At 43.5% G+C, this 12,911-nt stretch overlaps 2 protein-coding genes across 2 annotated transcripts in view; one reads left to right on the top strand and one right to left on the bottom strand.

The window, feature by feature from the left end:
- Window positions 1-8,675, bottom strand: part of sned1 (sushi, nidogen and EGF like domains 1) — a 99,113-nt gene extending 90,438 nt beyond the window's left edge. The window contains exon 1 of the mRNA XM_033031519.1: window positions 8,387-8,675. Coding sequence (XP_032887410.1) covers window positions 8,387-8,647 — 261 coding nt within the window. The 5' untranslated portion in view covers window positions 8,648-8,675. The remainder of the gene's footprint in view (window positions 1-8,386) is intronic.
- On the top strand, window positions 866-1,211 carry LOC116979757 (60S ribosomal protein L37-like). The gene has a single exon (XM_033031520.1). It carries the CDS (start codon window positions 873-875, stop codon window positions 1,164-1,166), a length of 294 nt encoding a protein of 97 aa, XP_032887411.1. The 5' UTR covers window positions 866-872; the 3' UTR covers window positions 1,167-1,211.
- Window positions 8,676-12,911: the final 4,236 nt, after the last annotated feature.

The raw sequence follows: 12,911 nt of genomic DNA, 5'->3' as shown, positions 1-12,911 counted from the left end.
GTAATTCCTGCAGAGTAAAGGTGAGCAGGTGGGAACCAAATTATCTTAAAGAAATGACCTTGCATTATTGCCCAAGTCAAGACTGTATTGGCATGGAGACTAACACATCAAGTGAATTCATAGAAGACAAAAAGAAAGATGCTGGAATCTGGATGAATAAAAAAAAAATCACTGGAAAAACTCAGTTGGTCAAGCAGCATCTGTGAAGGCAAACATTGCCAGTACATAGTGTTTTAAGGGATGTGGGTGGAGGGGAATAGAGGTTGGTAGGTGATGTGGAACATGATGGGATGGACACGAAGGGCATAAGCAGCCAGGTGGGAGAATGAGAGTGGATGACAGCGTAGGTAGAATCATTGTGCTGGGGATGAGAAACAGATTGAACCAGGTGAGGAGGAGAGAAAGGAAGAAGTGAATTAAGGGGGAAGAAAACTAGGTGAACAGGAGAGGGAAACACCTTAGGTGGAAATATTGTGTTGATACCATTGGGAAGTAATCTACCCAAGTGGAATATTATTTGTTCTTCCAATTTGCATTTGGCCATTCCATAAAAATGAAGAAGGCAGAAATGCTAAAGTGGGTTTAGGAAGGAGAGTTAAAGTAACATACAACCGGAAGCTGTAAACAGCCATATGGACTACATCCAGGTGCTTCACGAAATGGCCACCAATGTAGAGGAGGTTACATCGCGGGTGTCGAATGCAGTAGACGAGGTTGGAAGAGGTGCAGGTGAACATACGCATCACCAAAATCCTTTCTATCATCTACAAGGCACGTCAGGAGTGTGATTGAATACTTGTGATTGTGGTTGCCCACATGAGTACAGCTCAAACAATTCTCAAGGAGCTCGACACCATGAAGGCGCTGTGAAAATGACAAAGGGAACATCGTCATTTGGTAAGAGGTGGAACAAGACTCACACTCTTTGCTGGCGGTGTGGAGCTAAAGCATGTCACCTGCAGAAATCCACCTGTGGTAAATGTGCCAACCCTGCCAAGAGAAAGAGAAAGTATAACTGGAGTGCAAAAGCCAAAACGAGAAACACAACAGGCACAGGTCGCTTGAGGCACCTGAAGGTGGTGTTTCGGAGGTTCAGGAATGGATTCCGTGAAGGCACCATCCCAAAGGCCAGACATGCGGCAATGGCTTCTTCCAGCATTGCATAAACTGTTGGTGTACCAATGTAACAAATAAAGCTATCGTTTGGAAAGATTTTAAAAAAGGACAAATTTCCCTTATTGATTTGGCACCTCACCTGCCCTTAAACATTCAGTCTCTCTACTGCCAACACATAGTGCGTGCAACATGTACCTACAAATGCACTATGCCTGCTCATCTAATCCACATCTCCCTAGCCCAAGACCTCCACCAGCAAGATGTCCAAGAGCAGCAAGCGCACATGAACATCACCACCTGCAGATTCCCTTCCAAGTCACACACTAACGTTGTTGCCGCTCTTCCAACGGCACTGCGTCTAAGCCCTGGCCTGTACCCCCCAGCAGTACTCTGGGTGCAGCTTTGCTGGAAGGACTGCAGTGGCTCAAGATGGCAGCTCATTGCCACCTTCTCAAGGAGGATTAAAAATGGAAAGATAAATGTGGCTTTGCCAGCCTTACCCTGATCCTGAAAAATGAAATTAAAATAAAATAGAAGAGGCAAAGGCAGATCAAAATAGAATCAACTGGGGGGGATATTTTCCATAGTGCATCATTGAAACTCTCAGTGGAAACACCATTGTTCAATAAGAGTCAAGAACTATCACACACATGGCAGTGTAAATTATTTATCTATCTTAGATAAGCAAGCAGAAACATCTATGCTCATGTAAAGCCATCCCCTGATACAGCCTTCCACTTGTTTAGGAAGTCAAATGCAATTTCCATTTGCATATTGTCCCAGATTATATCATAAGCACATCAATCTCACACATACACACATGCCACTGATGTCCGGTTCTATCTCACCAGCACTGTTGTCTTCTTCACTGCCTCTGACTTCCCATTCATATGTCCAACATCAGGTTCTGAGTGACCACAAGTGGGAACAAAGCAATTATCTTTGTCCTCAGCCACTAATTCTAATCCATTCATAACATTGACCCTTGGAGGAACAGCACCTCATATTCCGTCTGGGGACCTTGCGTCCGTATGGCATTAACATTGAATTCTCCCAATTTTGCTAGCCCTTGCTGTCTCCTCCCCTTCCTTAACCCTCTAGCTGTCTCCTCCCACCCTCCCATCCGCCCGCCCTCGGGCTCCTCCTCCTCCTCCCCTTTTCCTTCTTTCTCCCCCCCCCCCACCCCCCATCAGTCTGAAGAAGGGTTTCGGCCCGAAACGTCGCCTATTTCCTTCGCTCCATAGATGCTGCTGCACCCGCTGAGTTTCCCCAGCAATTTTGTGTACCCATAACATTGACCCTAACTGATGGCCACTTTGGTTTGTGTTTTATACCAAGATGATCTTATGATCACACATTGCGTCTTTCAGTTAGCACCTTAGAACATTTGGTCATTTCAAAAGCATTCTTTACTACTTTTGTTGTGTTTTGTGTTGTAACCATCTGTACTTAACTATCATTTGCTTTAGGTCCAGAGATTGTATAATTGTCTTCTACCTTTAGAGCCAGATTTTTAATGAATTAGTTAGCTTGTTTCTCTCAGAGACCATTCCAGCCCACTGCTTTACTCAGGCAATTATGTAGATAAGTGTTACTGATACAGAGTACATGTTACATCATTCAAATTATAATGTATGTTAAAAGTAACTACAGTACTGATGTATATAGAGAACCCAGAGGTAAAACAAAATGACAGTCAGAGGACACAGGATATAGCAAGCACCAATGTGATGTCTAGTGTCTAACAAAGAGCTGCTTTGCATATCCATTGTACAATAATAGATTGCCATGTATGATCAATATATGACAATGTGATGTTACCAGTGTATAAAGTGTAAAGGGTAAAATAATGGACAAGCAAATGGGAAGTGCATACAAAGAGCAGATGAAGATCCTAGCAGATTGCAGTGTGTCTTTAGATAGATATTATTATGTATAAAGTATAATTAACTGGTTAAGAGGCATTGTAGACAGCCAAGCCTTATGATAGGTGTTGTGTTCCTAGTAAACCTCCTTGATCGCGATTTTCTGTAACGCAAAACCACGTCACCTGCGCAAGCATCAAAAAAATAGATTTTTAGTTTATTTATTTGGTTTTATTTACATAAGTTCCCAGAGAATACATTTTTACTCCATATCTTAGATTTTATGGTAGTGATTTGTGAATTCCGTAATGGTGGATGTCGGTTACCTGAACTGCTGTAACACAGGGATAACCCAAACTAAAAAATAGTTGAATTTTGCATGCATGCAAAAATAAAGATGGGCAAACACCTTCAAATAACAATGTGGAGATAGACCATGCAATGTTTCATAGTGGATAGATAACTCTCGCTCAATGAGCACAAAGATCAGGTAGTTTGGAAAATTACCAACAATAGTCAGGTACCTTAACCGATGTATAATAGTGGCAGACGATAAACAAAAAGCTGGAGTAACTCAGCGGGACAGGCAGCATCTCTGGAGAGAAAGAATGGGAGACGTTTCAGGGCGAGACCCTTCTTCATAACGGCCAGGTGGCTTGCCAAGAAATGAACAATGGTTAGATAAGTTAAAGCAGCTGGTGGATTTGCCAATGATCAACAATAACCAGGCAGTTTATCAATTTTCTAACACTGGCAAGGTAGATTGCCCAGTGGTCACTAAAAAGCAGCTATACATTATGGTATTTGAAAATAAATATCCAGCGTAAAGTAACCAATGTGTAGGGAACAAGAATAATGAAACGTCAGTGCATACAGAATATTAAAAATGGTCTAATACCCAAGGTTTAATAATCGTCGTCGTGGCTATCCCTCGAGGTCGAGGATGATGGTTTATGTTCTGTTGTTTTTATGGACTCTCAGGTGGCTTAAGATCATGCAAATCAGAGAATTGGATCAAGTGGCCATGACACCTGGTATACAATGAACAGAAAGTGCACTCAGAAAATAAAAGGACGACTGTTCAGTATGCACCAAGTGACTTTTTTGTAGTAATGAGTAGGTAAGTCATCCCATGTTCAATAACATTAACTGTATTACACAATGTCCATGTCTGATCAAGTGGAATTGCCTGCCAGTCCTGAAACTGTTCCAGTAAATCTTTGTCCTACGTCCTCTATACATGTATATCCTTTTTTTAGGTAGAGAGACCAAAACTATATACCTGGTGTGGACTTCCAGCATTTTCTGCATGTTTAATTGTTGTAAGACATTGCCCCTGTCTGTAGTATGCCTAAGATGATTATATTAATGGTGATGTTCAACTCAAGCATGAAAATGTTTAAGTCATTACGTTTAGATAAATCTGAACTGGCCATTACTTGGAATGTCTGGTGTCAGCAGCTACAGTAAACAGTGCACTAAGTAACACAATGGAGTCCCCATTGTATAATACTGGGTGCTGACAGATGCAATTTTATAATAATAATCAGGGAAGTTCACCTGAAGAATGATATTTGTACAGCGCCTGGTAGGTGGTGATAGAGTGTCCAGTGGATAATAATGACAAGTAAGTATATGAAATGCAATGATATAGGCCCCTGGAATCACAGGTGACAGTACACTGAAGTATTCTTTTAAAACTGTATACAAATGGAGACCATTTGGGCTCTTGTATCTATGCTAGTTAAAACAGGTATTCCCACTTCCAATGTCTCAATCAATAGATAAGATTCAGATTCAACTTTAATTGTCATTGTCAGTGTACAGTACAGAGACAACGAAATGCAGTTAGCATCTCCCTGGAAGAGCGACATAGAATATGATTTCAATAAATAAATCTATTTACATGTAATAGCACTCTAGCTTACAGATCTCATCTCATTCTTATATTTCTATCTTTATCTTATCTCACAGTTTTATCTATTCACCTCTAGCCTTTGTCCAATTATCTGCCAATCAGCCCCCCCCCCCTCCCCCTTCACCTGTATCCACCTATCACTCACCAGAAAAGGACACAAAGTGTTGGAGTAACTTAGGCAGCATATCTGGAGAACATGGATAGGTGACGTCTGTCAGACTTTGTTCCATGCCCCCTATCTCTCTTCTCGCTTAATGCCCCCATACCACCACCGCCCCCCCCCGCCCACAATCAGCCTAAAGACAGGTCCCAACCCAAAGTGTAGTCTATCCATGTTCTCCTGAGATGCTGCCTGTCCCATTGAGTTACTTCAGCACTTATTTAGAATACCTAGTATGTCTTCCTTAATACATGAGGTCACTTTTTGGTCTGTAATAAAGGTCACTTTTTGGTCTGCCACTTTCATTTCACTGCACATCTTGTATGTGTATGTGACAAATAAAGTTGTCTTGACTTAATAACTCTTACTCTTTCCTTAATACATGATACATGGTACTTTATACATGAGGTCACTTATTGGTCTGTAATAACTCTTACTCTTTCCTTTACCATCTTCATTCTAGTCATATTTTTTTTCATGGATCGACTTAGCTTTCCTTTCTTTAGTGTTATCACTGCTCCATCTCCACACCTCTGGGCTCTGCAATGCTGGCTTCTTGTTACTTCTCCTATTTGTCTACTTCACCACGTATGTTCCACAAGATCTGAAGTGGATGAGTGAGGGTGATGTTGATAACACTTTTTGTGAGCTCTTGGTTTGATTTTATTCATACTTGTATTTGAGCAACAATGATTAACATTGAACATCGAGAGATCCATGCAAAATTATGATCAGAATCCCTGCAATCCCAGTGGAGAGATAGAGATTATAATCAATTTCATTTGTGAGAAGAAAGGCTAGGTAAATCTCCCTGCTTATAACAGCAGTCAGGTGAAAGTTACAATATATAATCAAACAGCATACAACTGTGAATATAGGCACAAAATGCTGGAGTAACTCAGGGGGTTATGCAGCATCTCTGGAGAAAAGGAACAGCTGACGTTTCAGGTTGGGACCCTCCTGCAGATCCAACATATCCAGTCCAGATCAGTCTCAACCTGAAACATTACCTATTCCTTTCCTCCAGAGATGCTGCCTGACCCATTGAGTTGCTCCAGCATTTTGTCTTTGGTGTAAACCAACATCTGCAGTTCCTTCCTAAGTGTATAACTGCGAGCCGGTAAGTTATTCAGTATACAACAATGAATGTGCATAAAGCAGTTAATGGCAAACAGTGTCCAATAATGGTCATTGGAGTAGAAACATAGAAAAATAGGTGGAGTAGGCCATTCGGCCCTTCGAGCCTCCACCGCCATTCAATATGATCATGGCTGATCATCTACAATTAGTACCTGCTTTTTCCCTATATCTCTTGATTCCTTTAGCCCTAACAGCTAAATCTAACTCTCTCTTGAAAACATCCAGTGAATTGGCCTCCACTGCCTTCTGTGGCAGAAGATTCCACATATTCACAATTCTCTGGGTGAAGAAATGTTTCCTCATCTCAATCCTAAATGGTCTATTCTTAAACTGTGACCCCCCGGTTCTGGACTCCCCCAACATCGAGTACATTATTCCTGCATCTTGCCTGTCCAATCCTTTAAGAATTTTACATGTTTCTATTCTATAAGAATCCCTCTCCTCCTTCTAAATTCCAATGAATACAAGCCCAGTCGACCCATTCTTTCATCATATGTCAGTCCCGCCATCCCACGAATTAACTTGGTAAACCTATGCTGCACTTTTTCGCCAGGCAGGGATGAACAATTTTGGTAGTCCATCCATGCGGTCTTTAAATCTTTGCCATTGCATCTCCACCATCAACCTTTATGTATAATTTGCCAACTCTATCCTAGCCAATTCCTGTCTCATACCTTCAAAGTCCTCTTTCTTTAAGTTCAGAACTCAAGTCTCCGAATTCACCGTGCCACTTTCCATCCTAATGCAGAATTCCGCCATAAGTCACAGTTGCCTAAGGGGCTTTGCACAACAAGATCGCTGACTAATCCTTCTTCATTACACAATACCCAGTCTAGTATGGCCTGTCCTCTAGTTGGTTCTTCTACATATTGGTTTAAAAAACCCATCCAGTATACATTCCAGGAAATCGCCCACCTCAGTATCTATTTAATAACAATTAGCAGGTGTGGTACAGAGTGGTAGACAATATGGTTTAATAATAATAAGGCAAGAGCTCTTGATGGATAATACCTGAGGTGGAAGAGTGCTGGGTGTACAATGATAACTGGCAGAGCACCTGCTGCTGGGAACACTGCTCTACCTGATGTGTATCATGTGCAGGCATGGATGGCATCATGCTAATCAAAACTGGCAGAGAGTCTAGTGCATGAGGATGGGATAGTAGACTCCCACTATAACCGTGGGCAGATGGTCTACATCGATACCAATGGTCTGCACTTGAAATGCCCAGTACACACATCATCCAGGACAGTAAACTGCCAAAGTATTACACTGGATGTGGTGACCAGTGTACAATGATCAGCACTGGAGCGCCCTGTGATTCTGGGCGTCAGAGCATCCAGTACACAATGCTGGATCTGCACGTAGTCTTTTATAAGCCGGCGGACCATAATTGACAGTGTTCAGTGTGTATTAGTGGCCACGGAAAATGTTCCCTACAAAATAACGGGCAATGTGTAATTATTAACTCGCCAGGCGTTGCGCGTGTAATAAGCAAGCAGAGCGCACACGTTGTATAATAATTGACAGTGGTTGCAGTTGCAATAAGCTGCAAAGAATGAAGCGTGTGCAAGTGGGCAGCGGAAAGTCCTGGCTGAACAATGGGATATTAAGTTACAGCCGGCGGATAACGAATGGTCATGTAGTCGGTGCAGTGAAATTGTCGGTCCCTGGTACATACCCTGTGGTCAAGGGTAACCGTAGCGCATTGAAACAAACCGAGTGTAAAATAACGAACGGGTAAAAAGTTCAGTCTCTGACCGACTCCAAGTGCGGAGGCAATGGAAATGAATGTAAAAACAAAGCGCTGGAGGAACTCAGTGGGTCAGGCAGCATCTGTGGAGGTAAATGGACAGGCGGCGTTTCGATGGAGACCCATCTTCAGACTCACGAGAATGGAGAGTTGGGTAGATTTGCAGTAAGTAGCAAGCGGAGTGTTCACCACACCGTGCGCCCCGCCAAGAAACAAGGACCTGGAGGAAGAGGGAGGTCAAGGGACAGTGTCGCCGGGATGCACGGAGGTGGAGGGGACTGCCGTGGCATCTACTGGAAGGGCGTCTATCTACCTGGAGAGTAGCCTTGGGTGGACAGGTCGGGTGGGAGCGGGAGGAAGCAGTGATCGTCCCAGGACTCCCCAACCAAAGGAAAGCGGTTCGGTGCAGCGAGAGGGGAGTTGATGCGACTCACGTAAAGCCCGGAGTGCCTCTCCCCGAAGAAGGGGAAGCTGTGCGAGATCTCCAGGAGCCCGGAACCTCCATCGTCCACTTTGCCGTTGACTGAGTCGCCGTTCTCCAGCCCGAACGGGTAGAAGTCGCCGAGCGGCACCGAGCAGCATATTCCTCCCAGCAGCGCCAGCAATGTGGCGGCGGGCAATAGCTCCATCAGTCTCAGGCCGGGGCACCTGCACGGTGTGTGAGAGTCGGTCCGCAGCGGTCCCGGTGTCCACATTGTGGCTGCCGCACTCTCCGCCCCCTCGCCCAACCCACACCAATCAAACACACACCCGGCCCGGCCCGCAACACCTCGCCCAGTCAACAAGCAGAGGCCGCCATCCACCCGCCCAATCAGCTCCAGCCTAGGCTGAACTTCACCAACTTTTTACTCCTAGAACGAGAATAAGGTTTTCTTAAAGTTGAATTTAGCAAACACGACAGCCCGGCTTGTAGAAACAAGGAACTGCTACTCTGCCGGTTCTCACAAAAGGTCACAGAGTGTTGGTGGAGTAACTCAGCAGGTCGGGTAACATCGCTGGAGAACACATTTCAGTTCAGGCAGCACCTCTGGAGAACATGGATAGGTGACACCCCGGCCGAATCGGTACCCTTCTGGGTCCCAACCCGAAACATCACCTATCCATGTTCTCATGAGATGCTGCCTGACCCGCCGAGTTTTCAAGAGGGAGTTAGATTTAGCTCTTCTGGCTAAATGAATCAAGGGATATGTGGCAGAAGCAGGAACGGGGTACTGATTTTAGATGATCAGCCATGATCATATTCAATGGCGGTGTTGGTTCGAAGGGCCGAATGGCACCTATGTTTCTATGTTTCTATGAGTTACTCCAGCGCTTCGTGTCGGAGGTTACCTTAGGACGTCCGGCTCAAATCATCCCACAGCCAGTCCACAGAGAGTGGGAGAGAAATAGAGAGAGAGAGAGAGAGAGAGAGAGAGTACACATCAAAACATATTTAACTCCACGCTCAATGCCGCAGCTTAAGACAATCAAATGCTTTCTCGCTCCCAGTTCTGACGGAGATTTCCGGACCTCAAACATCAACTGTTTCTCTTTCCGCAGCTGCTGACTAACCGGTTCAGCATTGTCTCTTGTTTCTATGTAGATTCGTGCTTTATCAACAAGAGTAATCGTTCCCAAAGTTAAGGCGCAGTTTTGTTTGATTTTATTTGTTAAAGTCAGGGGGAGCGGACGTATTCCAAACGGGGCAATCAATCCCCAAATTCTGCACTGTCCGGCCAACACGAACATAGTGGGTTAAACACAAAGTGCTGAAGTAACTAACTCAGTGGGTCAGGCAGCACCTGTGGAAGGAAGGGGAAGGCGATGTTTCGGGGTTGGACCTTTCTTCAGACTGGGTACATCATGATCATGAAGATTGTTCTTTCTGCCTTATTTGAAACGTGATTTTTAGGACGGTTCTGGCGAAGCGACTAAGATCGGAAACGGCAACTCTTTGTGGAAACAAGAAACGGCAGATGCTGGTTTACCAATGAAATACACAAATATGCAGGGCGAACTCAGCGGGCCCAGCAGTATATCTGGCGAACCTGGCTGGGTGGATGACGCTTCGGATCACCCGACCCGGTTTCTCTCTGTCAGAACCTCGCACGACCGTCTGCGTGTTTCCAGCATTTTCTGTTATTTATTTCAGGTCAGCTGTGAGCGCAGGTTAGATAGAGAGTAAAGGGTCCGGGAAATTGGCATGTCCCCGTGAATTGTACATTTTCAACTGGATTACAGAGGGATCGAATACTCATTGGATTGGGAGGCGCTGAAACCTGGGACAATTTGATAGTTTCTCCAAACCAACAAAGCCCAGGAGAAGAAGGCAATCATATACATTGATGGAAGAAGGGTCTCGACCCGAAACGTCGCCTACTCCTTTTCTCCATAGATGCTGCCTCGCCCGCTGAGTATCTCCAGCATTTTTTGTCTACTTTCGATTTTTCCAGCATCCGCAGTTCCTTCTTAAACATATAAATTGATGGAAGCTCATTCGCAAATTGCCCAGACAAATAGTTTCAGCAAGCGTGTTCTCACAGTTCTCACAAGCGGGTGTTAGATACAATGCATCTTGTTGTGCCTCATTGTACTGGAAATAAACAAAATAAGGTTGTATGAAACAGGAACAAGAGTCGGTCATTTAGCCCTCTAATAAGCCTTCTCTACCATTGATCGGTATCATGGCTAAGCTTCATGGCGATGCCATTTTCCTGCTCTATGCCAATTCCAGAAATGTATCAATCTGTTTCAATGAACTCCCAGAGCAGTCACAACCGGTGTACATTGCGTCTGTCCTTTGGAGAGGTAATGCCAGCATTTTACTGTTCCTTTTACTGTTCACAGGATGTTCACAATGAGCTGCCTTCTTGAATCATTGTCCATGCACTGAAGATGGTCTCACATTAGTGTTCTGTCAAGGGCTTTATTGTCATTCACTCTAGGTTTTGATTAATGGATAGTACCTGTTCCATTACCGAATGGCATCCTTAACCTTAAAATGTCTTTTGACCTCAAATATATTCTTGCCAGCTTCGTAGATAACACATTTCAAATGCTTCCCCCCCCCCTTTTCAAACCAATCATATAATTTGTCCTAAAGTTTGGAGAGTAGTGAGATCTGAACCAGTATGAGATTACATATTTTTACAGATTTTTGTTGAGGGATCCAATTACAAAGTAGCCTGGTAACCAACTTGGAAGGGATGATGGTATTAAACACCGAGCTGTATTCTATAAACAAAAGCCTGACGTAAGTGTTTTTATTGTCCAAGTGGTCCAATGCGGAGTGGAGAGCCAGTGAAATTGTATCCTCCATTGACCTGTTGTGATGGCATGTGAACTGTAGTGGGTCGAGGTTCTTGTCGAGGTAGGAGTTGATGTACACCATAACCAACCTCTCAAAGCACTTCATCAGCACAGATGTTAGTGCCACTGCACTCTCCATATCCACTCCATATCATGAACATCACTGAAAAATTATCTGTCTTCCCATGTTCTGCCCATTACTATTAATACTTCATGTAGCCTAGAGATTAAAAAACACTCTTAACTAAATGCACTGTTAAAATCATCTTTCCCTGAGACATATTTATTACTGTGAACCCATAACCCTGTATGGTTAATTGTGAATTTGCAACCATGCTTAATATGCTTGTATCATATTTCTGCTCCACTATTTCTCATAATCACTTGCAGCCTTATAAATCCAGTATCGTTTAAGCCTTGTTGCAGTTCTGGAAAGAATCAAGAAAATAGAGATCACCTTATAGACTATTCTTCATTCACCTCCAGCTTTTTTTTCTTTGGAGCCTTTCTTTCCCCTCTTTATTATTGATAAACCGGAGTGTGAGCTTTCTACTTACTCTGTGTTAGTTTTAAACCTGAAGCTCATGAGAAACACCACTCTCCTTCATCTCTACCTCTTTCTTTTGTTGAATTCTCCTTTCCCAAGCTCACGGCCAACCAATCAACATTTCTTGACTTTGTGCTCTGTCAATGCTGCTTCACTTATTAATGGAATCGCAGCACAGAAGCACGGCACTTTGCACATTCTGCTTGAGCTGGGGCCTTGAGGGTTCTTCAACACATAGCCCAACAATGAATGAAAAATCTAAAGAATCACAAAGGGCTGTACATGAAGTAAGTCAATGTTTTTTCTGAAGTTTTCAATTAAAATTATCTTTGCCATTCAAAAGTCTTAAAAGACATTTCAAAGTCATTGAACTGAATACCAGTGGGTGTGAAAACTCCTATCCATTCTGAGAGTGCATTAAAATGTAAGGTTCAGAGATGGTGTAAATTTGAGGCCATACAAATATATCAAGACCATTGTTTTCATTAAATCATGCAGCATAGACCATGACTGCTTAACCCATTGTGGCCTGGACTGACTGTGAATTCACCCTTTCACTATTGCACTGGATACTTCTCCATTGCATGTGCTTCTTCACTTTTGAAAGTTACTATTAAACCTGTGCCTTTCAAGAGATTGCATTGTAGGTCAAAACAACGTCTTCTCACCAGCATATTTGTAATTGTTGTCAATTTTGTTAACTCTTTTTCTTAGACTGTCCCTTAGCATGGAGGATGACTTGCTTTCTCATGAGGCTAATAAGGGAACTGCAGTCTCTTACACAGGTGGCTGTTGAAAGGGTGGGCGGTGGGCAGTTTGTGAGCTGGATCGCTGGCTCTGCCACTCATGCATGGGTTCCCTGTGTGAAAACCTAATGCTCCTATTCCATGTTCAGTAATCATGGGCTGGAGAACCCCTGAATTTAGTGGGGAAGTTGCATTTCTTCAAAGAAGCTTTGAACACAACCTAAAATCGGCTCCACTGTCCACTAAGGTGACCTCTTCCCCTGATAGAGCTCAGAATAGTGTATCAATGGTCTGGTATCAGACATCTGAGTAATGTGCCCTGTCTGGATTAATTGAATGAGAGTAATTTGGGCCTTATTGCTGTTGATGTTGGCCTGG

The sequence above is a fragment of the Amblyraja radiata genome, chromosome 13 (assembly GCF_010909765.2).
Source record: "Amblyraja radiata isolate CabotCenter1 chromosome 13, sAmbRad1.1.pri, whole genome shotgun sequence".
In the NCBI taxonomy this organism is placed as follows: Eukaryota; Metazoa; Chordata; class Chondrichthyes; order Rajiformes; family Rajidae; genus Amblyraja; species Amblyraja radiata.
Note: the sequence above shows the minus strand (reverse complement) of the source record. Positions and strands in the feature narration are given on the sequence as shown.

Coding starts and splice junctions, on each gene's coding strand:
- LOC116979757 (XM_033031520.1), top strand. CDS start 873: ATGACAAAGGGAACATCGTCATTTGGTAAGAGGTGGAACAAGACTCAC.